This window comes from Lithobates pipiens, unplaced genomic scaffold (genome assembly GCF_037356315.1).
Source record: "Lithobates pipiens isolate NorthernLeopardFrog02 unplaced genomic scaffold, aLitPip1_a1.2 Scaffold_18, whole genome shotgun sequence".
In the NCBI taxonomy this organism is placed as follows: Eukaryota; Metazoa; Chordata; class Amphibia; order Anura; family Ranidae; genus Lithobates; species Lithobates pipiens.
In genome coordinates, this window is record NW_027507758.1 from 124,822,925 (window position 1) to 124,848,509 (window position 25,585).

General features: G+C 40.8%; 1 protein-coding gene across 5 annotated transcripts in view; it reads right to left on the reverse strand.

Moving 5' to 3' along the window:
* Positions 1–6,325: 6,325 nt before the first annotated feature.
* XPO1 (exportin 1) overlaps positions 6,326–25,585 on the reverse strand; it is a 109,468-nt gene continuing 90,208 nt past the window's right edge. For all 5 annotated transcript variants that reach the window (XM_077486079.1, XM_077486076.1, XM_077486077.1 and 2 more), the window contains 6 exons: positions 24,409–24,603; positions 22,510–22,678; positions 15,031–15,165; positions 13,288–13,447; positions 11,695–11,791; positions 6,326–7,411 (listed from right to left, as the gene is read on the reverse strand). In XM_077486079.1, the coding sequence (XP_077342205.1) occupies positions 7,265–7,411; positions 11,695–11,791; positions 13,288–13,447; positions 15,031–15,165; positions 22,510–22,678; positions 24,409–24,603 (903 nt within the window). In that variant the 3' untranslated portion in view covers positions 6,326–7,264. The remainder of the gene's footprint in view (positions 7,412–11,694; positions 11,792–13,287; positions 13,448–15,030; positions 15,166–22,509; positions 22,679–24,408; positions 24,604–25,585) is intronic.

Below are 25,585 nucleotides of genomic sequence, written 5' to 3' on the forward strand. Positions count from 1 at the left end.
TCGAGTTACAAGATTCTGTGCATGTGAATGGAAATCAGAGCAATTCTGGAAATTTGTCATAACTTGTTCTAGACCATGCACACAAATGAGCAAGGCAGAAGGCAGCAAGAGCTGGGTCTACAAGTAGTTTTTAAAAACACTTAAAGCTCCTATTAGAAACTTTATTTTTATTTTTTAAATTAACACACCTGAGCGACAGTCAACAAGCCATATCCCATTGGCCCCTTTTCACGTCTGAGCTTTCTTTTGCCTGAAGCAAATGATTGGATCCCATAGACTTCAATGGGAATGCCTGAAAATGTGTGATAGGAGTGTTTTATTGATGGTTTTCTACTCAAACAGCAGCTCTCTACCCCTAATCTCCTCACTATTGTGCTTTCTATTGGCTAAACAAAAACACATGAATCTGTAAAATGCTGTAATAAGCTTCTAAAACACTTGAAAATACACTTCTAAAAACACTCAAATAAAAAACGTCTGAAAGTCACTCTGCTCAGGTGTGACTGCCTTATGCCAGCCATACACTGTTCGAATTTCGAAAGAATTTTCTTTCGAAAATCGTATCTAAGAATTTTGGTATGAATTTCGCACCATTAGTGGGCTGCAGCAACAGACGATTTTCGTGCGGAAATAAAATTTGAGGAATCGGACATGTTGGAAATTTTTTGAAAAACGAACAATTTTCTAATCAATGATGGGATCGTGCGAGAAATGTAAGAAAATAACATTTACGGAGATAAAAGAAAATTTACGGAGAGAAAAGAAGATTCCCAGCCAAGAAAATTCTTTTCTGTAGCAACATGAGGTGAAATTGAAGGCTTGGTCGGCCGAATTTCGAAAATCAATGGTGGCATCATCGGATCACAAAAAAAAAGAATTTTCTGATTTTGAAAAGAAAATTCATTCGAAATTCGACCATGTATGGCCTGCATAAGAGTTTAAGAACTCCTCCAGCTTTTCCTCCACTAAATACATGCATTTTGTATGTGAATGAATCGCAGCCCCATCTCTCTGATGTCCCGTTTCCTTCCTTTTCCAGTCCTGATACTATGTCCCATGATCCTTTGAGCCTCTGTAGCTTCAGGGTGGGCCATGGGAGTCACTTGTACCAATTCAGGGAGTTGATGCAGGTGGGTCCTAGGGTTACTATGGGTGTTTCCGGGCCTTCATGTGGGTGGTGAATGGTGTAATTGTGTCATACCTCCTGCTTTCTCATTCCTGTCCTGCAGCACAGAGGAATGGCTATGGGAGGTTATTATGAAGGCATTTCCTTCATTGAAAATGAATCACTTCAGAGAGCAGGATTCTCCCTATTCACACTGATCGGCATATATAACTGGGCAGGATTGAAATCCAATGGTGATCCATTCAATCCTTCCCAGCAGCAGCACAGCTAGCTTTCAGAACATTGTTCCTTCTTGAACAATGCTGGGATCTGTGAGGTGGGACTTGGGAGGTTTGGATTCTTCCTGTAGGTGTGACTGGGCAGGATTAAATGGCAATTAGGATGTACCACCAAACAAAAGTGTTTTTTTTTTTTGTCGGGGGAAAAAAAATAAATTTGGCTACAGCGTTGCATGATTGTGCAATTGTCAAAGTAAAGCAGTGCTGTATAGCAAAAAATGGCCTGGCCATGAAAAGGGGGGGGGGGGGTAAACCTTCCAGAGGTCAAGTGGATAATAGTGCATTATTGCATTCTTTTTGTTTGCGTTTTGTGATTTGCACGTGACCCGTTTGAACTTTCATTTTCATTTTGCACTTTTTTTGTGATTAATTGGTCATATAGCATCCTTTTGGTTAATTAGCAATTATTGTTCATGGTGGATAAATGCATATCCTGAGGGCAGAATATATTTAAAGGAATAGCCCATTTTTTTCATTACCTAGTATTCAGGGTTCTGCCACGAGATTGTTTTAATTATATTTTCATTACAACCTGTCTGGGTTTAACAAGATTGTCAGTAGGGCTGGAAAAAAGGGGAAGTCTTCCCACTGGGACCCTTAAAGCGGTTGTATTGTCTGCTTGGTCATTTTTACCTACAGGTAAGCATATAATAAGGCTTACCTGTAGGTAAAATGATTATCTCCTAAACCTGCACGGTTTAGGAGATATTCACCTTGCATGCAGCCACTGTTGTCAACAGCCCATGTGCAGTGAAGGTCCAACATATGGTGCTGGAACGGAGGGCTCCTGCTCACGTGTGCAAGTGACATCATCGTGGCTCCGGCCACTCACATCGCTGGAGTCGCGAATCTGGAAGAAACTATGAGGGAACATGTCGCCTCCCTCAGCGGTGACTGGGCAGCCCTGTGGGAGCTTTGTTCTAAGGCAAGTATTTCATAATGAGCTAGTACGCAGTGCATACTAGCTCATTATGCCTTTGCCTTACAGGTTTTTTTTTGGGCATACAACCGATTTAAACAGTAAAAGACAGATTCTGACTAACGCTTTTCTCTGCCAGATCAGTACATCGTACAAACCTGACAGCAGGGGGTTTTACACACATTCTTGGTGGCTATAGCCAACAGGACTATGTGTAAATCTGACAAGCAGATTCCTGCCGGTCAGATGGAAGCTCGATTACTTCCACAAGCCCCCGCGGTAACGGCACCCCTGCCATGTATCCCAGACTCTGCTTCCCCAGCTGCTGGCCAGAGACCAACATAGCGGGTGCCGCCGAGTAGAGGGGAGGGGAGGGAGCAGAGCGGACACACATCTACTCTCCTCCCCTCCTGGTTACTGACCCGGAAAGCGACGTGTTTGACATCACTTTCCAGGTCCACTTCGCGTTGTCCCTGACCAGCATACCTGGGAAAGAATGTAATGCAATGCGATCTGCATTGCATTACATTCAGTGGAGCACAGTTGGAGACATCTGGGGTGTCCCATTAGGAACAAACGGTTACTAAAAAAAATCATCACAGGGGACTTATCCCATTCAGAAAAAAATTTACACACAAGCACATAGAATCCACATGCATTGGGGAGCGCTTACACAGGAAAACTCCTAATACACATGTTGCATATCACTGTGCATGTCTGTCTGAGAGCAATATTTCTAGCACCAGACCTCCTTTAACACTAAAATGATGACCTATAGGGGGCATTTAAAGTGTCGCCTATGGAGAAAAAAATAGGGTAATGAAGTTTGTCGACACTTCATGGGCTCACATGAATTTAAGGTTCAACATGTTGGGTATCCATTTACTCGGTGCAACCTCATGTTAGATCGTATCAAAAAACATGGCAATTTGTGTGCCCTAAAAATTAACTTTAATATATTTTTTACTGAAATTGTGGCAACATCGTGACACATAAATTGACCTACCAATATTTTATTCTTTAGTGTGTCTGCTTACAGAAAATATATAAAATGTTTGAGGGTTTATGTGATCTTCAGGCCTAAAATTCTTGTAAGCATGAGCGCAAAAAAAAAACCAAAAAAAAAACCAAAGGACCAAAAACAGCTCTGGCAGTGAAAGGGTTAAAATAGGTCTGGGCTAAAAAAAAAATTGAGCAAACCTCTGCAACACATGACAGCAATAAAAACCCCAGAAAGGTTGTGACCCTTTCCTCACACTGTGCAAAATGTAATAAAATTAAGTTGGCGGTAAAAACCTAAAAAGTGGAACTTGATCCATAACAACTCGATAAAAAAAAAAACAAAATAAAAACGTTATTTCACATTAATCATGCAGCTATCAAATTTAGTGTGTGCTGTAAATTGCCTCCATCATTGCTCCTGTTTCTTCTTGCCGGAGGCTGCTATTTTTCTGAAGCCCAGAGGCCCTGAACAGCAATAAATCAAAGTGAAACTAAACCCAACAAGCTAACAGTTTTAAAAAACAAATTAGAATCTTGAAATGACAGGATTTGTCCCATTTGCTTGTGTCCTCAACCAAACTATCAAACCATCAAATGGCTGGTGTTATAACTGATCACATGCGCAGCACCATGGCAGTTGCAGATCAAACTGAAGCAGGTTCCTTGGCAGTAAAGATTGGAGGGTTCAATTCTGCTTGAGGGTCATCAGCAGATCGGCCTCTACAAATTCATCTGTGCCTAAAAATAGACAACTGAGCATGTGCACAGCAGGGCGAGAGTGCATTACTGGCTTTTAAACATTTTAGGTACTTTTTAAAAAATTTTACAACAGCGATAACTGCAAAAAGGGGCCAGATTGACGTGATCTAGCAGGACTTAAGTTTCTGACTACGGTTCCACTTTAAATTCTGTCAATAAATACAGAAAATTGTTAAAAAGCAGCTTTACCCAGACAAACCGACACAGAAAGCTACCGAAGGATCTGTAAAGGTATGCTCATCAAGCCATCACAACGGCAAGTCTACATTTACAACTGTAAAAATACATGCATATTTCTGCAGCCCAGCAGATGACAGAGCTGGCGCTCAAATTGTACTGCACACTTGATTTCAAAATCTCATCGGGCATATGCCATAATATGTATCAAGGCAGATATTCACCAACTATACTAGCTGAATTGAAAACTATTTTAAAGCTTCCAAAATAGTGCATACATCAAACGTAAGCATTTTCCTAAAGAATATTTGCCTAGACTTCTCAGAATTCTGAGGATTATAGGCCCTATAGATTGAGTTGGTCCGCATTCTTCTCTCTCGCTTCATAGAAAACCAACCTGAAACCATTTTGTGAACATCTGTAAAGACCAAGTAATATTCATCGCAAATAGCAGCTGGTGTTTTTACTTTGTAAAAACCTGAGGTGTCTGGTTGATGTCTAATACAGCGAGTAAAATAAGTAATGAACACATCACCTTTTTTCAAGGTAAATCTTTTTCTAAAAGGGTGCTATTGACATGAAATTTTCACATGTCGATAACAAGCCATGCAATCCATACAAAGAAACCAAAATACATTCAGAAATTAAGTTCTGTGAAAAAAATGGAATTGAACACCCTAACTGAAATGTAATACTTTGTACAAAATCTTTTGTTGGTAATGACAGCTTCAAGACACCTCCTGTATGGAAAGACTAGTCACATGCATTGCTCAGGTGTGAATTTTGAGCATTCTTACAATCGTCAAATCTTGAAGATTCCATGGACCTCTGATCTTTAGTTCTTTCCATACATTTTCTATTGGATTCAAGTCAGGTGACTGGCTGGGCCATTCTAGTAGCTTTATTTTCTCTTTGAAACCAATTGAGAGTTTCCATGGCTTTGTGTTTAGGATCATTGTGTTATTGAAATGTCCAGCCTCGTTTCATCTTCATCATCTTAGATAGCAGGAGATTTATCAAGAATGTCTTGGTACATTATTCCATTCATCCTTCCTTCAAATGACATGAAGTTTGCCAGTACCGTATTAAGAAAAACAGACCCACACCATGATGTTCCCACCTCCAAACTTCACTGTTGGTATGGCGTTTTTGGGGTGATGTGCGTTGCCATTTGACCGCCAAACATGTTGTGTATTATGGCATCCAAACAGTTTAATTTTGGTCTCATCTGTGCAGACTATATGCTCCCAGTATTGTCTAAATGTTGTGCAGCAAACTTTAAGCGATCTTAAACATGCGTTTTCTTGAGCAGTGGAGTCTTGCGTGGCAAATGTGCATAAAGGCCATGGCAGTTGAGTGCATTAGTTATTGCTTTCTTTGAAACAACTGTACCTGCTAATGCCAGGTCTTTCTGAAGCTCTCCACAAGGTTCCTTGACTCTTAGACAACTCTTTTGATAATTCTTTACACTCCTGTCAGAAATATTACGAGGAGCACCTGGTCGTGGACGTTTTTTGGTTAAATTATGTTCTTTCCACTTCTGGATTATGGGCCCCATCAGTACTCAATGGAACATTCAGAAGTTTAGAAAACCTTCTGTAACCAATGCTATCAGTATGTTTTGCAACATTAAAGTTTTGAGAGGGCCTTTTGCTTTTACCCATCATGAGACGTTTGTGCGCCACCTTGGTAATGAGACACCTTTTTATAGGCCATCAGTTAAGACTGAACCAGCGGATATTAATTTGCACTGAGCAGGAGTGCCAATTAATGATAGATTTCAGCTGGTGTCTAAGCTTTCCATGCCTTCTTGCACCTCCCTTTCATTTCATTCATTCAATACTTTTTCCCTGTGTCATTCCATTTTATGACACAGACCTTCATTTCTGAACTGGTTTCTTTGTATGTATGGATTGCATGTGTTGTTACTGGCATATGGTGAAAAATTTATGTCAATAGACCTTTAGAAATATATTCACCTAGAAAAATGGTGACATGTTCAATACTTATTTTACCCGCTGTATGTAGGGACTATGGGTATAAATGACATAAAACAGACAAAAATAAATGTAAACCAAGTTTATTTTGCTTTTTTTTCTTTTAAGTAGTAGTGTTCTTAAAGCACTACAGCATGGTAAACAATGTAAATTAGTACAAGTCATCTCAAAAGCCAGAATTTTATGAGTTGTTAAAAAGATGCAAGCCTATTCTAACAGGATAAATATTTTTAACCATTTCACTTCTCGTTAATGAAGGCTCACAAATGAGCAACGCTCCTCATTGAGGAAAACAAAAAGCTGTTGTCGACAAAGCGACAGCACACACACAAAACAAAAACAAAAAAGTGTAAAAATAACTAACTGTACTGTGTTCCCATACTTTCTGAAGTTGCTTTACAATGGGATGATATGCACATGATCTTGCTGCAAAAGTTTATCCAACCTGCAGTCTGTATGTTGTTCAGCTCACCTCAACCCAAAATAAACCTGCTCATTGTTCAGAGAATGCAGCCCTGACGGATTTGTCTTCATTAGTCAATTTGTCATTCCAATTCCTTCTAGTCTGCAAGATCCACTAGAAGGAAGGCTAAACTTATAAAAGAATGAAAATATGACATTTCTAGATAGGGAGAAAGAAATTTGCGGCAAAACATTTGATGATGTAAATTGTAAATTTGAAGTTGCTTGTCCCCACAAAACAAAATGGTGGGCGTATTTAACTGGGGGGGGGGGGGGGCTGAGGAACCAAAAAAAAAAAAAAAAAAAAACTAAATTTTAAATGTCATGCAAACCTAAAGATGACCAAAAGCTTTAAACAATGGAAGGATATTTCACAGAAAATTTCTTATACAAAAACGCATAATAAGAAAAAAGGGCCACTAGGTGTCATTATAATTTACAAATTGGCATCATTTTGGTCAACGATAATCAAAGTGATGTTTTCCTGAACAAAGTTGATGTTCAGTGGGAGGAGGGAAAGGAACATTAACTTGGTTTCTAAAAACTAATCACACATTTCTTCAGGAATCTCATGTGGATTAAGTATGCCAGGAACGGACATCTGAAGCTTGTGTTTTTCTTCCTGGGCTTGCCGAAGGGCTGTTTCCCTTTCTTCCAGAAACAAGTCTGAAGTGTCTTCACCAGCAAACTCCTGCAATTGGAAGCAGAGGCAATAGATTAACCATAATGGAAAATGACCTTAAAGTAAAATCTTTAAAATCTTAAAGTCAATCTTTAGTCAGAATTGTACTAGAGGACAACTTTAACCAGAGAAAGCAGACAAAAAAGGTTGGGAGAAGTTCTAAGCATTTCCCTACTTACATCAATGAACCATTGACTGATTAGCACACTTGTACTTTATTCGCTCTTCCTTCAGCTTTCTAACTGAAAGCCTTATGGAGATATGGGCAGAAATCTGGAGGGTGCAGGAGCCTGACATTGCGCCCACAATCCAGGCGCAATACTTTTCAGGCTCCTGTAGGTAAAAAAGAATCAATGCACGCATCATCTCTTTTTCTGTAACCATTTGCAGACTACCTGCCATCAAAATAACCCCGGTACCCTCTTCAACAGCGGATGGTCTTCTTTCAGATAAAAGGGACTCCATGGCGGATTTGCAACTAGATTACTTTTATCAGGGGCATCAAACGTCATTTTCGCTCAATGGTCTTAAAAGGGGAATATTTTTTATTTTAGCAAAAAAAAAAAAAAGTTTTTTAAATTGCATTTAAGTGTAAATCTGAGGTCTTTTGGACCCCCAGATCTCACACTTAAGAGGTCCTGTCATGCTTTTTTTTCAATTACAAGGGATGTTTACAATCCTTGTAAAAAGGAATAAAAAAGTGACCCAAATTTATTTATTTTAACCGGTTCCCGACCAGCGCACGCCGATTTACGTCGGCAGAATGGCACGGGCAGGCATATTGGCGTACAGGTACGTCCAATTTTCAATGCCGCCCTGCCATCGCGCCGGTTGGGACCCCCGTGACTCCGGTCGCAGGTCCTGCGGACTCTATTGCCGCGGGCATACCGGCGATCATCTCACGGGACGGCTAAATGGAGAAGTGCCGTTGTAAACAGCATTTCTCCATTCTGCCTAGCAACTAGTGACCCTGATCTCTGCTCCATGTGATTGGAGCAGAGATCAGTGTTCACTAAATGAAAGCCCAACCCCCCACAGTTAGTAACACACCCCTAGGAACACTTAACCCCTAAACTGCCACCCACTGGTTAACCCCTTCACTGCCAGTGTCATTTACACAGGAATCACTGCATTTATACAGTGGTGTGAAAAAGTGTTTGCCCCCTTCCTCATTTCCTGTTCCTTTGCATGTTTGTCACACTTAAGTGTTTCGGAACATCAAACCAATTTAAACAATAGTCAAGGACAACACAAGTAAACACAAAATGCAATTTGTAAATGAAGGTGTTTATTATTAAAGGTGAAAAAAAATCCAAACCATCATGGCCCTGTGTGAAAAAGTGATTGCCCCCTAAACCTAATAACTGGTTGGGCCAACCTTAGCAGCAACAACTGCAACCAAGCGTTTGCGATAACGTGCAATGAGGCTTTTACAGCGTCCTGGAGGAATTTTGGCCCACTCATCTTTGCAGAATTGTCCTAATTCAGTTACATTAGAGGGTTTTCGAGCATGAACGGCCTTTTTAAGGTCATACCACAACATCTCAATAGGATTCAGGTCAGGACTTTGGCTAGGCCACTCCAAAGTCTTCATTTTGTTTTTCTTCAGCCATTCGGTGGACTTGCTGGTGTGTTTAGGATCATTGTCCTGCTGCAGAACACAAGTTCGTTTCAGCTTGAGTACACGAACAGATGGTCGGACATTCTCCTTCAGGATCTCTTGGTAGACAGCAGAATTCATAGTTCCTTTTATCACGGCAAGTCTTCCAGGTCCTGAAGCAGCAAAACAGCCCCAGACCATCACACTACCACCACCATATTTTACTGTTGGTATAATGTTCTTTTTATGAAATGCAGTGTTCCTTCTACGCCAGATATACTTGGACACACACCTTCCAAAGAGTTCCACTTTTGTCTCATCGGTCCACAGAATGTTGTCCCAAAAGTCTTGGGGATCATCAAGATGTGTTGTGGAGAAATGGAGACGAGCTTTGATGTTCTTTTTGCTCAGCAGTGGTTTTCTCCTTGGAACTCTGCCATGCAGGCCATTTTTGCCCAGTCTTTTCCTGATGGTGGAGGCACGAACGCTGACCTTAACTGAGGCAAGTGAGGCCTGCAGTTCCTTGGACGTTGTTGTGGGGTCTTTTGTGACCTCTTGGATGAGTCGTCGCTGCGATCTTGGGGTAATTTTGGGCGGCCGGCCACTCCTGGGAAGGTTCACCACTGTTCCATGTCTTCGCCATTTGTGGATAATGGCTCTCACTGTGGTTCGCTGGATTCCCAAAGCTTTGGAAATGGCTTTATAACCCTTTCCAGACTGATAGATCTCAATTACTTTCTCTTTCTCAATTGTTCCTGAATTTCTTTGGGTCTCGGCATGATGTGTAGCTTTTAAGGATCTTCTGGTGGACCTTACTGTGCCAAGCAGCTCCTATTTAAGTGATGCCTTGATTGTGAACAGGTGTGGCAATAATCAGGCCTGGGTGTGGGTAGAGAAATTGAACTCAGGTGTGGACAACCACAGTTATAGTATGTTTTAACAAGGGGGGCAATCACTTTTTCACACAGGGCCATGATGGTTTGGATTTTTTTTTCACCTTTAATAATAAACACCTTCATTTACAAATTGCATTTTGTGTTTACTTGTGTTGTCCTTGACTATTGTTTAAATTGGTTTGATGTTCCGAAACACTTAAGTGTGACAAACATGCAAAGGAACAGGAAATGAGGAAGGGGGCAAACACTTTTTCACACCACTGTATAGCAGTGATTGCTGTATAACTGACAATGGTCCCAAAAATTTGTCAAAAATGTCCGATGTGTCCGCCATAATGTCGCAGTCACAATAAAAAAATAAAAAAAAAAAAAAAAAAAAAAAAAAATCGCTGATCGATTTTTTTACTAGTAAAAAAATAAAAAATTAATAAAAAAGCCATAAAACTATCCCTATTTTGTAAACGCTATAACTTTTGCGCAAACCATTCACTTATTGCGATTTTTACCAAAAATATGTAGAAGAATACGTATCGGCCTAAACTGAGGGGAAAAAATGTTTTTTATATATTTTTGGGAGATATTTATTATAACAAAAAGTAAAAAATAATGTTTTTTTTTTCAAAATTGTCGCTCTATTTTTGTTTATAGCGCAAAAAATAAAAACCGCAGAGGTGATCAAATACCACCAAAAGAAAGCTCTATTTGTGGGAAAAAAAGGACGTTGATTTTGTTTGGGAGCCACGTCGCACGACTGCGCAATTGTCAGTTAAAGCGACGCAGTGCCGAACCGCAAAAAGTGGTCTGGTACCAGCAAAATGGTCCGGTCTGTAAGTGGTTAAAAAGTGAGACGAAAAAAAAAAAAAAAAAAGTAAAAGTGTCATGCCCTGCTGAGCTCTTTATTGCTCTTGCTCTAATTATGGCACTAGACCTATGCATCTCAAAACTGGTAACCTGTAGAAATTTTTTAAAGTTGCCTATGGAGCTTTTTAAGGGTCAAAGTTAGTTGCCATTCCACAAACGGGCGCAATTTTGAAGTGTGACATGCTGGGCATCAATTTAATCAGCGTAACATCTTTCACATAATAATAAAAAATTAAAAAAATGGGCTAACTTTACTTATGCATTATTTAATGCAAAAAAGTGTATTTGTTCAAAAACAAATTGCACTTGCAAGACCGCTGCGCATTAACAGTGTGACAAAATATTGCAACAACTGCCATTTTATTCTCTAGGGTGTCTGAAAAAAGAAAATCATATCATAATATATATATATATATATATATATAGGGTTTCCAAGTAATTTTCTAGCAAAAAAATTTTTTAACTTGTAAACACGAAGTCTGAAAAATAGGCTTGGTCCTCAACTAGCTAAACATAAATTTAGCCTTTAACTGACAGTTTCTAGCTGCCAACTATTTCTTGCAGCAACTGACATCAACTCATTAAATCCACTTTGTCAGCCCTGTGCTGCTGTCCATAATGAACACACTCCTATGGCACACATGCATGGCCATCCAGAAGGAAGCTGACAGTGCCAAGTTAAGAGATCATCCAAGCCTAAAATTAACAGCTCTCTACTGCTTCTGAAAGCCAATGACAGTAAGATAGGGGGCATCATTGTTAAAGGGAGCTTCCAGATTCTGTATAATCCCACAAACACACACACCAGGTCAGGATAACGCTATTTAATTCATATGCTCAGTTAAATGTTTTTTCATATAGTATGAGTAGACTTTAAATTGTAATGGAAACTGAATGTACTTTTGGCTGGGCATCAAACCAGGCAATATATTTACCTTAATCTGTACAAGGAAATCCCTAAGGTGTTCTTTAAAAGCAGGAATATCCTGATTTAAACTGAAGAGACCGGTCACAAAAAGTTTAACTTGGGCACTGAAAAAAATAAAAAATAAAAAAGTTTATGAACAGCAAAATAACAGATAATTACAGACTTTAAGACATACATTTAAAAAGGAAACATTTATGGGAAACTTCCCATTTGTTTTTGAAGTTTTCTATATCAGTATTGGGAGATATCTCCTCATAAGCAAAAGGTGAGACTCGCCATCCACCTTACATGAGTGTAAGCCCAACCATGATGAATAATGGTTCTTCTATAGGACCTGTGCAAGTTGCCAGTATCAGCTTCATCTAGTAAGTGGCACCGCAGTAATACTAAGGGGTATTGTTTTTATTACATTTAACTTTCCATGGGGCTTCAACCTAACAATTATGCAACCTTAATGCCACCAAAATATTTAACTCTGCCCAGTATACTCACAGCCTCAGATCAGGAGACCTACCAGCAATGGTGATGTTTTACTTTCATTATTACAGAATCCCTTGCCTGAAATCGTCAAGTATGAAAGTACACAGATTCCTTCAGTTGCTTACTGCTTCCACAGCACTGTGGATGGCGAAGACCTTTTCACAGAGGCAAGTTTAATTGGACGTTGTAAAGCATTTCAAATTGCACTCATGGCCACCATTCATCACTTATTGACATTTGGGGGTCATCCCATCTTCTCCCTTAGCGCACTTCTAAAGGCTCATACACACGATAGGACTTTGTACAAAAATCCAAGGGAAAGTTTATACAAAGGGCGTCGGCCCTGAACTTGTATTGCATACACACAGCAGGACTTTTTCAGCCAACTTTCACCAAATCACGTGGTTTTTCTGCTCTTTACCGCCACCTTTGGTCAACTTCTGTATTGTCTGCTCTTTTGCATTGGTTCTGAGAATGCGTGTTTGTACTTTGTACAAAAGTCCTATGGTTTTCTGTACACACGATCAGATTTTGCTCCATCGGACTTATGTTGTCAAAAAGTTTGTCTGTTCGCACAGCCAACAAAAGTCCGTTGAAAACCAAAAAAGTTTGTCCGATGGAGCGTACACACGGTCGGATGTTGCTCCAAAACAGCTAATTTGCATGTTTGTTGTCAAAAAGTCTGATCGTGTGTATGGGCCTTATGAGTGAACACTGCAATATTCCATTGGTTACATTAAAAAAAAAAATCTAAAAAGATTGTCTTCATTTTACCCTCCCTCAGCAGACTTGACAAGAGAGTATGTTTATCAGTGCTAACCTCAGACCGAGGACAGGTTAGTCTTCATGGGGGGGGGGGGGGGGGGGGGGGGTCTTAAAAGCCTGATACTAAACTGACTTTTAGGTCCTAACACAGCGACACACTAAAATAGGGGAAGACAACTATATAATAGAAACTAGTGGATATTCAGGATCCCAAAGATGCTCATTTTCAACTGCTTCTTTACAAATAAACCAAAAAATAAAAATAAATAATATATATATATATATATATATACACATATACATACATACATACATACATACATACAGACAAAATCACATTGGCTCATTTACTCACTCCTGCAGATGAGGAAACGCTGACTTTAATAGATTAGCTACATAGTCTTGAATAAATATCTGATTATTGGGTGGAACAGCAGGATTCAGCGGTACGCTTATTTTTCCTTCTTCTACCAAGTTAAACATGTAAGCCAGAATTGACGCATGCATTGTTAACCCTGCAGGGGAATAAAATAAGAATTAGAATAAAGTGCTCAGTGTGCAAATGCATTCATTTTTTTTACTGGCAAAATATACCTAACCAGAGTAGGATAATCTCAGGATCAAGAACTGAACTCAACTACAGGGAAAGGCAAGGTGTATATAGAATTTCAGCTGCTTAAACACTTGGATCCGAGGATTTTGACTTGTGGCAACCTTCTGCTTATGCATTTTCCCAAAATAATAATACACTTTCCATCAGAAGATCGCAAAGTGCTACATAGTTACTATTAAAATATACAACTAACATCAATTAAAACATTAAAAAGAAAAGTCTTTAATCCCTTTTTAAAACTAATCAGTAGATTGAGGGACCCTCAAACCATCAGGCAGAGCATTCCACAATCGTGGGGCAGCAGCACAAAAAGCCCCATCTCCCATTGTCAATCTAGTTTTTGGAATTTGGAGAAGATTTAATTGGGTTGAACGAAGGGAACGAGATAGACTTTGTAATCTCAAAAGTTCCTTAACATAAAATGTAGCATGTCCATATATGCATTGGTGTGAAAGAAGAGCGACCTTATACTCGATCCTCGCAGAAAATACACTTCGTTTCTGTTGCCCAGGTTTGAGACATGTTCTTTTAGTAACAATGCAATGGAGAGGTGTTCATTAGTGGTAGCACCTTTAACCTTAACAAGCTTAACCTCCCTAGCGATAATCCCGAGTCTGGCTCGGGCTGGGATTTCAGTACCACGAGCGGTAACTCAGAGCCAGACTCGGAATCGCATCGCTGGATACAGGGAGGACACAGGGAGAAGCTACTTACCTTATCCCCTGGATCCAGCGATGTCCTCCACGCTGTGTGATCGAGCTGTCCTCCGTTCGATTCACACAGTGCCCGAGTGCTGCCGAGCTCCTTTCCCTGCGACGTTACGGCGCACGGGAGCGGAGATCGATGCCAAATTCAAAAAAGTAAAAACACACACAGTACTGTAATCTTACAGATTACAGCACTGTATAAAAAAATTACACACCCCCTTTGTCCCTAGTGGTCTGTGCAGTGCCCTGCATGCACTTTTATATTATAAATACTGTTTTTTTTGTGCCTGGAATTTGGAGATTGCCCATAGCAACCAAAAAGTGTCCCTTTATGTCAAAAAGTGATTTTAGACCAACTAGAAAACAGCAATAATAAATTAGAATCACTTGCAGAATTGAGCAATAGCGATTTGTGGGGAAATTCGTCAAACACTAAATCTAATGACAGCGACAATTCTGCAAATGAGCAAATTTCAGTGTTTTTGGATTTGATTACATTATTGAATAATTTTTATTATTATTATATTATAAACTTTATCATACCCGGGATGTCTGCTAGACTCTGGTTTGAACAGATTTAAGAGTTATTCCTAAGAATTACAGGACTACAATATAAAACACCAAATTTCCATGAAAAATAATTGTACCGCTTTCAGCACCTAAAACCAGAACTAATACCGCCAGGGAGGTTAATATTCTGTTTAGTTATTATTTACAACTGTTTTTTTGAACCAAGTCCATGAATAGTAATTACTTAAGTTTACAATTCCTCACATACCAGCAGTGTGTGAAGTATCCGTCACTACAGAAAAGATGTGCTGAAGAACGTCACAGAAGTAGGTTTGATAGAAACTCTGCGCTGCAGCTTCTTCTTGAGCAACGTTTTGTAATAAAGTATAAAGAATCTGTAATCCTGAAATAGACACACATTCATTGTAAAAGAAAGAAGTTGGCCACAACATTTAAAGTATATCTACGATTAAAAAGTAAAATCAGATTAATGTCCACATTTATTGTTCAATTATTTCTAGCCTACTCTAACTCTGAACAACCTTGAAGTCTGTAAACTTACTTTGTAAATCTCCCCACACATTTACTTCCTGAAAATTTGTGACACATTCATTATACCCTGTTGATAGGCACTCCTGTGTCACAGAATTCACAGAGCCCGACTTCACAACTACAAAGACAAGGTGTTGGAAAGAGATGGCCACCAGACAGGCAGCACTCAACACATGAAAGATTTATCAAATAAGCTTATATTGGTTTGCCAAAAACTACTGTTTGTATTGCTATTCCAATGGAAAGAACAGATACCTATAAATTAAATAAAATTTTACGGAGGGCTCCAAATAACAAGAACTGGACTCTAAAAGAGGCAAAAGAACTAGCCTGTGGAGTCCTGCAGCTGATCTTTCTCCATGATTTACTACTTATCAGGTCTTGCTTTACAATGTGTCCTGTGTGGCAGCAGCCATCTTAACAAAGAGAGAACTGCTTCCTAATGTCAGATCGTCCGGCAGGAACAACAGTGAGCAGAACAGTAATGGTCAAGCTTTGAGACTAGCAGTTAATGTGCCCTACATCTATACAGACTCGAGGTACGCCCTTGGAGTGGCTCATGACTTCGGTATCATCTGGAGGGCCAGAGGATTTCGGACAGCGGCCGGAACACCGTTGAAACACGGTCCAGCCATCAAGGAGTTAATGGATGCACTACTCCTGCCCGACCAAGTGGCTGTCTTGAAGGTTAAAGCGCACGGCAAACTGAATTCTCAAGAAGCCAGAGGGAATCACTTGGCAGATATAACTGCTAAACAAGCAGCGAAAAGCCAACAAAAAACGGCTGAAGTGGCCAAAGAGGAAAATGAATCGCCAGCCCAAATGCCTTTGGCAGTGCATGTGCCATCTGATAAACAATACCTAACCTCTATGCAAGGTGCTGCTCACACAGAAGAAAAGTTGGGATGGATTAACAAATGAGCGGCCCACGATGGAGATCTGTATTCGATGAGAGGGAAAACTTGTTGTCCAATGGGCGCATGGACCTGCGCATCTCTCTAAGAATTTAATGAATTCACTGATTAGTAAATATTACTGGGCCCCAGGGATAACCATCTTAGCCAGAAATTACTGTGCTTCCTGTGCAGTATGTGCAAAATGCAATCCGGGGAGAACGGAAAGGACACCACAGAAGCATTTGGCAAAACCCCTCTATCCATTCCAGAGGATACAGATTGATCATATACAGATGCCAAGAAGTGGTCGATATGAATACGCTTTAGTAGTGGTGGACATGTTCTCTTGCTGGCCAGAAGCCTATGCCGTTACAAACATGACAGCCAAGACCACGGCTAAGAAACTGCTGAATGAGATAGTATGTCGATTTGGGGTCCCAGAGGTGATAGAGAGCGATCAGGGCCCAGCTTTCACAGCAACCCTTACAAAAGAGATATGGGCAGCACTGGGGGTTCAGTTGGCTCTACATACCCCTTACCACCCTCAAAGCAGTGGGAAGGTAGAAAGGATGAATGGTACACTAAAAAACAGGATGTTAAAGATGGCCCAAGAGACTAACATGAGTTGGCCAGACAGTTTGCCCATTGCCCTGTTCAGTGTCAGACACACACCCCGGGGGAAACATGCCCTATCCCCTTATGAAATTTTGTTTGGATCAGCCCCTAGACTTGGTTGTTATTTTCCACAACAGTTACAGTTGCAATCTGATGTGTTAACTAGCTATGTCACACGTTTGTCCAGGGAATTAACCAATATCCATTCTCGAGTATTTTCCTCCATTCCAGATCCAGAGGCAGACTCGGGGACGCACAGTCTTCAGCCAGGAGACTGGGTGTTAGTAAAGAAATTCTCAAGGAAAAACTCACTTGATCCAAGAAATGATGGACCATTTCAGGTGCTGCTGACCACAGCTACATCAGTCAAGCTAGAAGGGAAAAGCACCTGGATACACGCCTCTCACTGCAAGAAAGCCCCATCTCCTGAAGATAAGACTCTGCCTGCACCACAATGACCGTGTTGTATATCCTTTTCCTAATAAGTTTAATTAAAGCTCAGCAGATAGTTATAACCAAAACAGGTACTCAACAGGCAGCCATCACAAAAATGAATGGCATCACCACATTTTGGTACAATTCATCCAACACACAAGTGGTTGCGTTTACTTTTGATTTCTGTAGTATAATACCCAGATATTGCAACAGGTATGGAACAGGTTGGGCAAAGCGGGCTTGCATGGCGATCAGCTCAGATCAGATATACATATGTATAACGGATGATTTTTGGGGGCAAAACTGTGATTATTGGGAATCAGTGGGGTGGAGTACTGGAGCAGGCTGGGGGTATCAACCACAGAGCGCTTTAAAAAAGAAAGATCACATGGGCAAACCCCTCATTAAACGTATGTCTATATGGAAGTCAGGGTGTAGTGATGACGGAGAGAGACTCGTTTTAAACATTGAGAATCCCACCCCTGGTGATGCAGGACTTTACTGGTTGGGCAGGTACCCATCAAAAGGTGTTCCTATAGCAAAGTTTTACCTAAAAGACATGTATAACGTATCAAAATCAATAACGAATCCCCTCAAACCTTCCACCATTGCTATAAAAGACATGATAGCGATGGCAAACCCAACCTTTGAAGAGACAATGGCAGCTGAAACTGGGTTCTCTGACACTAATCTGTGGCTTGAGTGGATGAGATTCAGTGCAAACCAACATAACAGAAGCAATTGCTATGTTTGTGGTAGTGCTAGGCCACATTTGGGGACAGTCCCTCTCCAGATCCCACAAGACAGTGAGGAATGTTTCCTTAGCCTGTTCACCAATACCTCCACCAATCACTCTGCGTGTGAAATGTGGAAAAAGGAGTATCCTATAGTTACCAAAACCCCGAAGCCTGGAGAGGGCATCACCATATATCCCGGGAATTACACCTGTTACTCTAATTACCAGGGTAAGGGAAGGTTCTTGGGTAATTTCACCAAAGGATACTGCTCTACCTACAGTGAGGTCCCGGGGAAGATAACACAGAACCAAATCCAGTCACTTGGTGATGTGTATTGGATTTGTGGGGACCTAAAAATCAGGACCAGATTGGAGGGAACCTGGACAGGTGAATGTGCCCTTGCAAAGGTCATTATGCCCCTTCATATCCTAGCAGAAGATACTCCTGATACACACACTGACCCAGCACACAGTCAGAGGCGGAAGCGAGCAGCTCTCTCCGGAAGCTTTGACCCTCATGTGTACATAGATGCTATAGGAGTTCCAAGGGGGGTCCCTGATGAATTCAAAGCCAGGGATCAGGTAAAAGCTGGTTTTGAGTCTTTGATCCCCATAATAACTGTGAACAAGAATGTAGATTGGATCAATTACATATACTACAACCAACAAAGATTTGTGAATTACACTAAAGATGCCCTCCAGGGAATTGCTGACCAGTTAGCCCCCACTTCCTACATGACATTCCAGAACCGGATGGCCTTAGACATGGTGTTAGCTGAGAAAGGAGGTGTCTGTAAAATGATAGAAAAAACGGGAACCTGTTGCACCTACATTCCTGATAATACCGGCCCAAATGGTAAAGTAACTTTAGCTATTAAGAAATTAGAGGATCTGTCATTGGAATTGAAGAAGAACTCCGGTATTACAGACCCATGGGATCAATATTTTAGCTGGATGAGTGGGTGGCAGAAGGTGCTCGCCCAGATAGGGGTAACGGTACTAATAATCCTGGTTCTTTTAGCCCCGATTGTATGCTGTATTCTACCTTTCGTAAAGAAGTTAATGAGCAAGGCTGTAGACAACAGCACACCTACATTTCTCCACCAAGAAGAGGACCCTCTTATGATGGAGAATGACAAACCCTTCACTCCTCTACAGTCACTCCCTGTCCATAATCTCACAATCCTCTAGGGGTTATAGGGATAGATAGCACCTGATTGCCCTTCTCCAGCTGTATCGAGGGGGGTAGTGAACTAGTTGCTGCCTAACTCTATATACAGCTTAAAAAGAGTTGCTGAGGAGAATGGGCCAGGTGAGTAGGACCTTTAGATGAGGGACAGAAGAAAATAGCCATTTTAGGGGGGACTGTTGAGGAATCCAATGTACATAATGATAATCAGAAAATGTCTATTTGCTTATGTGTATACATGTTCCTATGCTCCTTACTTATTATATAGTATACAGATTGACCCTGTTCTGCGGAGCCAAGATGGCGTCTACACCCTACATCCCACGCGTGCAGAAGAATGCATTCGAGATAACAGAACCAGCTTCAACCAAGCTTCAAGCATCAAGTTTCTTCATTTTTTTGAATTGTAACCAATAAGATGTACCAATTAGACTGACATAGTAATGACGTATATTTCTGTATAAAATATTAACACCACCCACGAATAAATCAGTATTTAGAAGTAGCCTGAGCTGAACATATCTCAGAGTGTTTACTTCTAATGTGCATGCACATTTATACTTTTAATTAGGAATAGCAGCAGATAACCAAGAACTAATTTATAGTTCTCATCCATCACAATAGGCAAAGGCATGCCCGTAAACTTTCACAAGCAAGTTACATTTTCAGAATTCTGCATAGGCACAATATTTCTAACAATGCAAATCTTCACTTTAAGTTCTATTCCAGAAAAAAAAATAAAAATAAAAAGAGCGACTAGGCTGATCCCACATACAGTTGTGCTCATAAGTTTACATACCCTGGCAGAATTTATGATTTCTTGGCCATTTTTCAGAGAATATGAATAACACAAACATTTTTCACTCATGGTTGGTGTTTGGCTGAAGCCATTTGTTATCAACTGTGTTTACTCTTTTTAACCACTTGCCGACGTACGCATGTATATATACACATCGGCAGAATGGCACGGCTGGGCAAATGGGCATACAGGTACATCCCTTTGAATTTGCCGCAGTGTGGTCACGTGGGCGCTGCCGGCAGCTTCGTGAGTAGGATCGCGGGTCCCGCAGACTATCACCGCGGGGATACCCGCGATTGTCTCACGGAGCTGAAGAATAGAAAACAAGCATCTCTCCGTTCTGCCTAGTGACACTGTCACTGATCATAGCTCCCGATCAGTCTCATTCGTAGCCAAACCCACTAACAGTTAGAAACACTCCCCAGGACACACCTAACCCCTCCCCCTAGTGGTTAACCCCTTCCCTGCCAGTGACATTTCTTACAGTAATCAATGCAGATTTTTTAAAATTGATCCCTGTATTAATGTCAATGGTCCCAAAATTGTCTGATGTGTCTGCTGCAATGTCGCAGTCTCGATAAAAAATAAATAAATACGCAGATCACTGCCATAACTAGTTTAAAAAAAAAAAGCCATAAAACGAACCCCTATTTTGTAGACGCTATAACTTTTGCGCAAATCAAATGCTTATTGCGATTTTTTTTTTCAAACCAAAAATATGTACAAGAATGCATATCGGCCTAACTGCAGAATATTTTTGGTGATTATTATAGCAAAAAGTAAACAAATAATGCTTTTTTTCAAAATTGTTGCTCTATTTTTGTTTATAGCGCAAAAAACAAACCGCAGGAGGTGATAAAATACCACCAAAAGAAAGCTCTACTTGTGGGGGGAAAAAAATCTAGTTTGGGAGCCACGTCGCACTTGTCAGTTAAAGCGACGCAGTGCCGAATCGCAAAAAGTGCTCTGGTCTTTGGCCAGCAAAATGGTCCGGGGCTTAAGTGGTTAAATAATGACAACAGAAACTATCCAAATGACCCTGAATAAAAGTTTACATACCCCAGTTCTTAATACTGTGTATTGCCCCTTTTAACATCAATGACAGCTTGAAGTATTTTGTGGTATTTGTGGATGAGACTATCTTCTCAGATGGTAAAGCTGCTCATTACTCCTGGCAAAAAGCCTCCAGTTCCTGTAAATTCTTGGGCTGTCTTGCATGAACTGCACGTTTGAGATCTCCCCAGAGTGGCTCAATGATATTGAGGTTAGGAGACTGAGATGGCCACTCCAGAACCATCACTTTATTCTGCTGTAGCCATGACAGGTCGACTTGGCCTTGTGTTTTGGAGCATTGTCATGTTGGAATGTCCAAGTATGTCCCATGTGCAACTTCCTGGCTGATGAATGTAAATGTTCCTCCAGTATTTTTTGAGAACATTCTGCATTCATCTTGCCATCAATTTTGACCAAAATTTCCTGTGCCTTTGTAGCTCAAACATCCCCAAAACATCAGCGATCCACCTCAGTGTTTCACAGTAGGAATGGTGTACCTTTCATCATAGGACTTGTTGACTCCTCTCCAAATGTACAGTTTATGGTTATGGCCAAAAAGCTACATTTTTGTCTCATCACTCTAAATGACTTTGTGCCAGGTTTGAGGCTTGTCTGTGCTGTTTGGCATATTGTAAGTGGGATACTTTGTGGCATTTGCGTAGTAATGGCTTTCTTCTGGCAACTCAACCATGCAGCCCATCAAGTGCCTCCATATTGTGCATCTTGAAACAGCCAGACCACACGTTTTCAGAGTCCTGTATTTCACCTGAAGTTTGTGGTTTTTCTTTGCATCCCTAACAGTTTTCCTGGCAGTTGTGGCTGAAATTTTAGTGGGTCAACCCGACCGTGGTTTGGTTTCAACAGAATCCCTAGTTTTCTGCTTCTTGATGAGCATTTGAAAACTGCCGATTGGCATTCTCAATTTCTTGGATATCAATTTATATCCATTTCCTGTTTTATACAGTTCAACTAACTTTTCTTGCAGATACTTTGACAATTCTTTTGCTTTCCCCATGACTCAGAATCCAGAAACGTCAGTACAGCCCTGGATGAAAGATGCAAGGGTCTGTCAGGAGTCCAGAAACTCATTTACCTTTTATACACACACACCAATTACAAGCAAACATATCACAGCCGAGGACGGTTACCTTTAATAGCCATTCAAACCCATTTGTGCCAACTTGTGTGCGTGTTATCAGGCCAAAATCACCAGGGAATGTAAACTTTTGAACAGGGTCATTTGGGTAGTTTGTTATTTAAAAGGAGGAAACACAGGTGATAATAAATGGCTTCAGCCAAACACTAGCCATGAGTGAAAAATGATTTTTGTGTTATTCATATTCTCTGAAAAATGGCCAAGAAATAAATTCTGCCAGGGTATGTAAACTTATGACCACAACTGTATATACTGCCCTTAGTGAGGCATTATAAACATGTAGGCATATTATATGACAACTGGTATATTTTCCTACCTGTATCTGCAACATTTCGCATGGTGTGTTTGAAAGCCCAAATTATAGAGTCCAAAACCAACTTAAACTGTGCCGGAGGTATGGCCAGGAAAGCAGGGAAGCAGTGAGAATTTACAGCTTGTAAAAGCAAAAAGAAGTTTGTCCTGTGGTCTGGGTACTCTTCAAAGTCCTGTACAAAATAAAATAAGGATGCTGTAGATTAGCTTTAATTTTACCTCCTCCTCAACTGTAAAGTTGTAGATCATAATTCCTCACTATGAAAACCATCGCCAAGGTGTTAATCCATGCTTCCAGTTTCACGGCCAGCAGCATGCACCTTTTAGTTTACCAAATATTTCACATGGGTTAACAGACATAGGTGTTAATGGCTATGCCTTTATATGTTGTTCCAATGCTTGCCAGTCAGAGCAAAGCTCATCCTATTGCACAGAAAAGCTCAAAACACCATGGTCTAGTTTTTCCTTTGTTTCTTCCTGTGGGTACAGGTATATGTGCAACTTAAAGGGTACAACATGAAATCATATTTGGCATTGCAGAGATACACCTTACCTAGCGATTAGTGCAGACCAAAGCCAGTGTACTTAAAAACCATGTGTGTAATAGCCATTTGCGAAGGCTGATCTATGTTAATCTGCATGATTTAACCCCTTCGCGCAGAGCGTATGCATATTTGCAGCCTGAGCTTTCGGGCGTTATGCCAGGATGATGCCTGCAGCTGCAGGCATCATCCCGGTAACGTTTGAGAGTGGGCGATCGACTTTCCAGGAATAACTGATGCGGCTAAAAGCCACTCGATTGTTATCTCGGAGGAGCAGGAGGGGACATCCCACCCTCCCGCCACTCTGACTGGGCTTCTCGTCCCACCGGGAGATCCGATACACAATCCGGCGTCTAGCCACAGACTGGAACGAAGCCATAAACGGCTTTGTTCCTGTCTCCTGAAAGTAAACATGGAAGAGATGTCACTTCCAGTTTACTTGGCCACCAATGGCGCCGGATTAAAAAAAAAAAAATACAATATTCTATACAGTTTTTGGCGATGAATACTTTGAAGTGCAAAGGAGGGATTGGGAGGTCTTTTAGACCCCGATCCCCTCTATAAAGAGTATCTATCACCACCTATTACTGTCACAAGGGATGTTTACATGCCTTGTGACAGCAATAAAAATGATCAGTTTTTAGTTTTTAAAACACAAATATAAAAATAAAAAATAACTTTTTTTAAAGCTCTCCTGCGAGCTCACGCAGCAAAGAAAATTCATACGAAAGTCGCGTCCACTTATGTAAACTGCGTTCATATCACACATGTGAGGTATTGCCGCGATAGTCAAAGCAAGAGCAATAATTCTAGCACTAGACCTCCTTTAACTCCAACCTGGTAACCGTAAAAAAAAAAATTTAAGCGATGGAGATATTTAGGTACCGTAGTTTGTCGCCATTCCATGAGTGCTTGCAATTATAAAACGTGACATTGGTATATATTTACTCGGCGTAACATCTTTCACATTATATATAAATATATATAAAAAAAAAATTTGGCTAACTTTACCGTTTCTTTTTTTTTTTTTTTAAATGCATGAAAGTGCAGCTTTCCCCAAACAGTTGCATTTAAAACACCGCTGCACAAATACCGTGTGACACAAAATATTGCAACAATCGTCATTTTATTCTCCAATTACATATATATAAAAATGGGATTTTAAATTGTAAATACCAAATGTCAATAGCTTTTTGTGGAAGGGTACATGATAACTGGGGGGGACCATGATTATCTGCTGCAATGCACTGTAAAATTACAAAACATTTTGACGTTGAGTGGAAAATGCATAAAATTGTTTATTGTGAAGTGTCTACATGGATCATTATGTACATTAGTTTACCTAAAGAAACAGAACATACCTTATTTATCATGTTTAACGTGCATTCAAACACAGCATCAAATATTTGAGGTATTTCTGCTGTAATATGGCCTCCTAGCTTGTTTACAATAGTAGCCATTGTGCTGAGTACTTCAGGCTCCCTGGCAGCTGGCACATTTCTTTGATAATCAATCAGAACTGCATCCAGCAAAGGAGGGACAAAGTTCTCTGCAACCTAAAAACAGAACAAGCAAATGACCAAGTCAGAGAACAGACAACTTGAATAATCTTTTATGAACAGCAAAATGTTTAACCATGAAACTGACATTTAAAGCCCATTCACACTTTCCCAAGCATGTTACAAATCCAGCTAACCCCCAACCCCCCCCCTCCCACACTCCCACCACGTACACGATTTTACACCTAAGTGTCCTGGTACATTAAAGAAGCAGGTATGTTAACTGCGTTGATGTGCATTAAAAGGAGAAGTTCACTCTTTTAAAAAAATAAAATGCACATATTTTTACAGGTAAAAATATATGCCAGGCTCCTGCAGACCGTTAGTGTAACTGTCTGCCATACCTCTTATGGCAGGCAGTTCCTGAATGACAGGAGGGATCAATGAACTATCAAGAGAGCTAATCAGCACCCTGGTGACATCACCAATGGCTGTGGGTAGTTGAAGTTCTATTTAAAGAACTAGGCCACTTTTTTTTTTTTTTTTTTATTGCGACAGTGGCTGCCTGGTCTGCTGGCACAATAGGTACACCGGAGGAGGCAGGGGCTGCTCAGTTAGTAACATGTTACTCCCTAAATATGGGCGTAACATGTTACTAAAGGTCAACTTATCCTTTAAAGCGGTTCTTCACCCTAAAGGGGAAGTTCCGCTAATCTTATCCCTCCCCCCCTCCGGTGCCACAATCGGCACCTTTCAGGGGGGAGGGGGGTGCAGTTACCTGGATAATCCAGGTAACTGCACCCACTTCCGGCCAGACCGCCGCAGACCCCCGCAGACGCTCCGCCCCCCCCCGTTGTGTTCTGGGAAACACACAGTTCCCAGAGACACAGCGGGGGACCATAAGAGACGCGCAGCGCGACTCGCGCATGCGCAGTAGGGAACCGGGCAGTGAAGCCGTCATGTTTCACTTCCCGATTCCCTGACAGAGGATGGCGGCGGTGGCAGCAGCGAGACGAGCGATCGCTCGTCATCTGCCGCC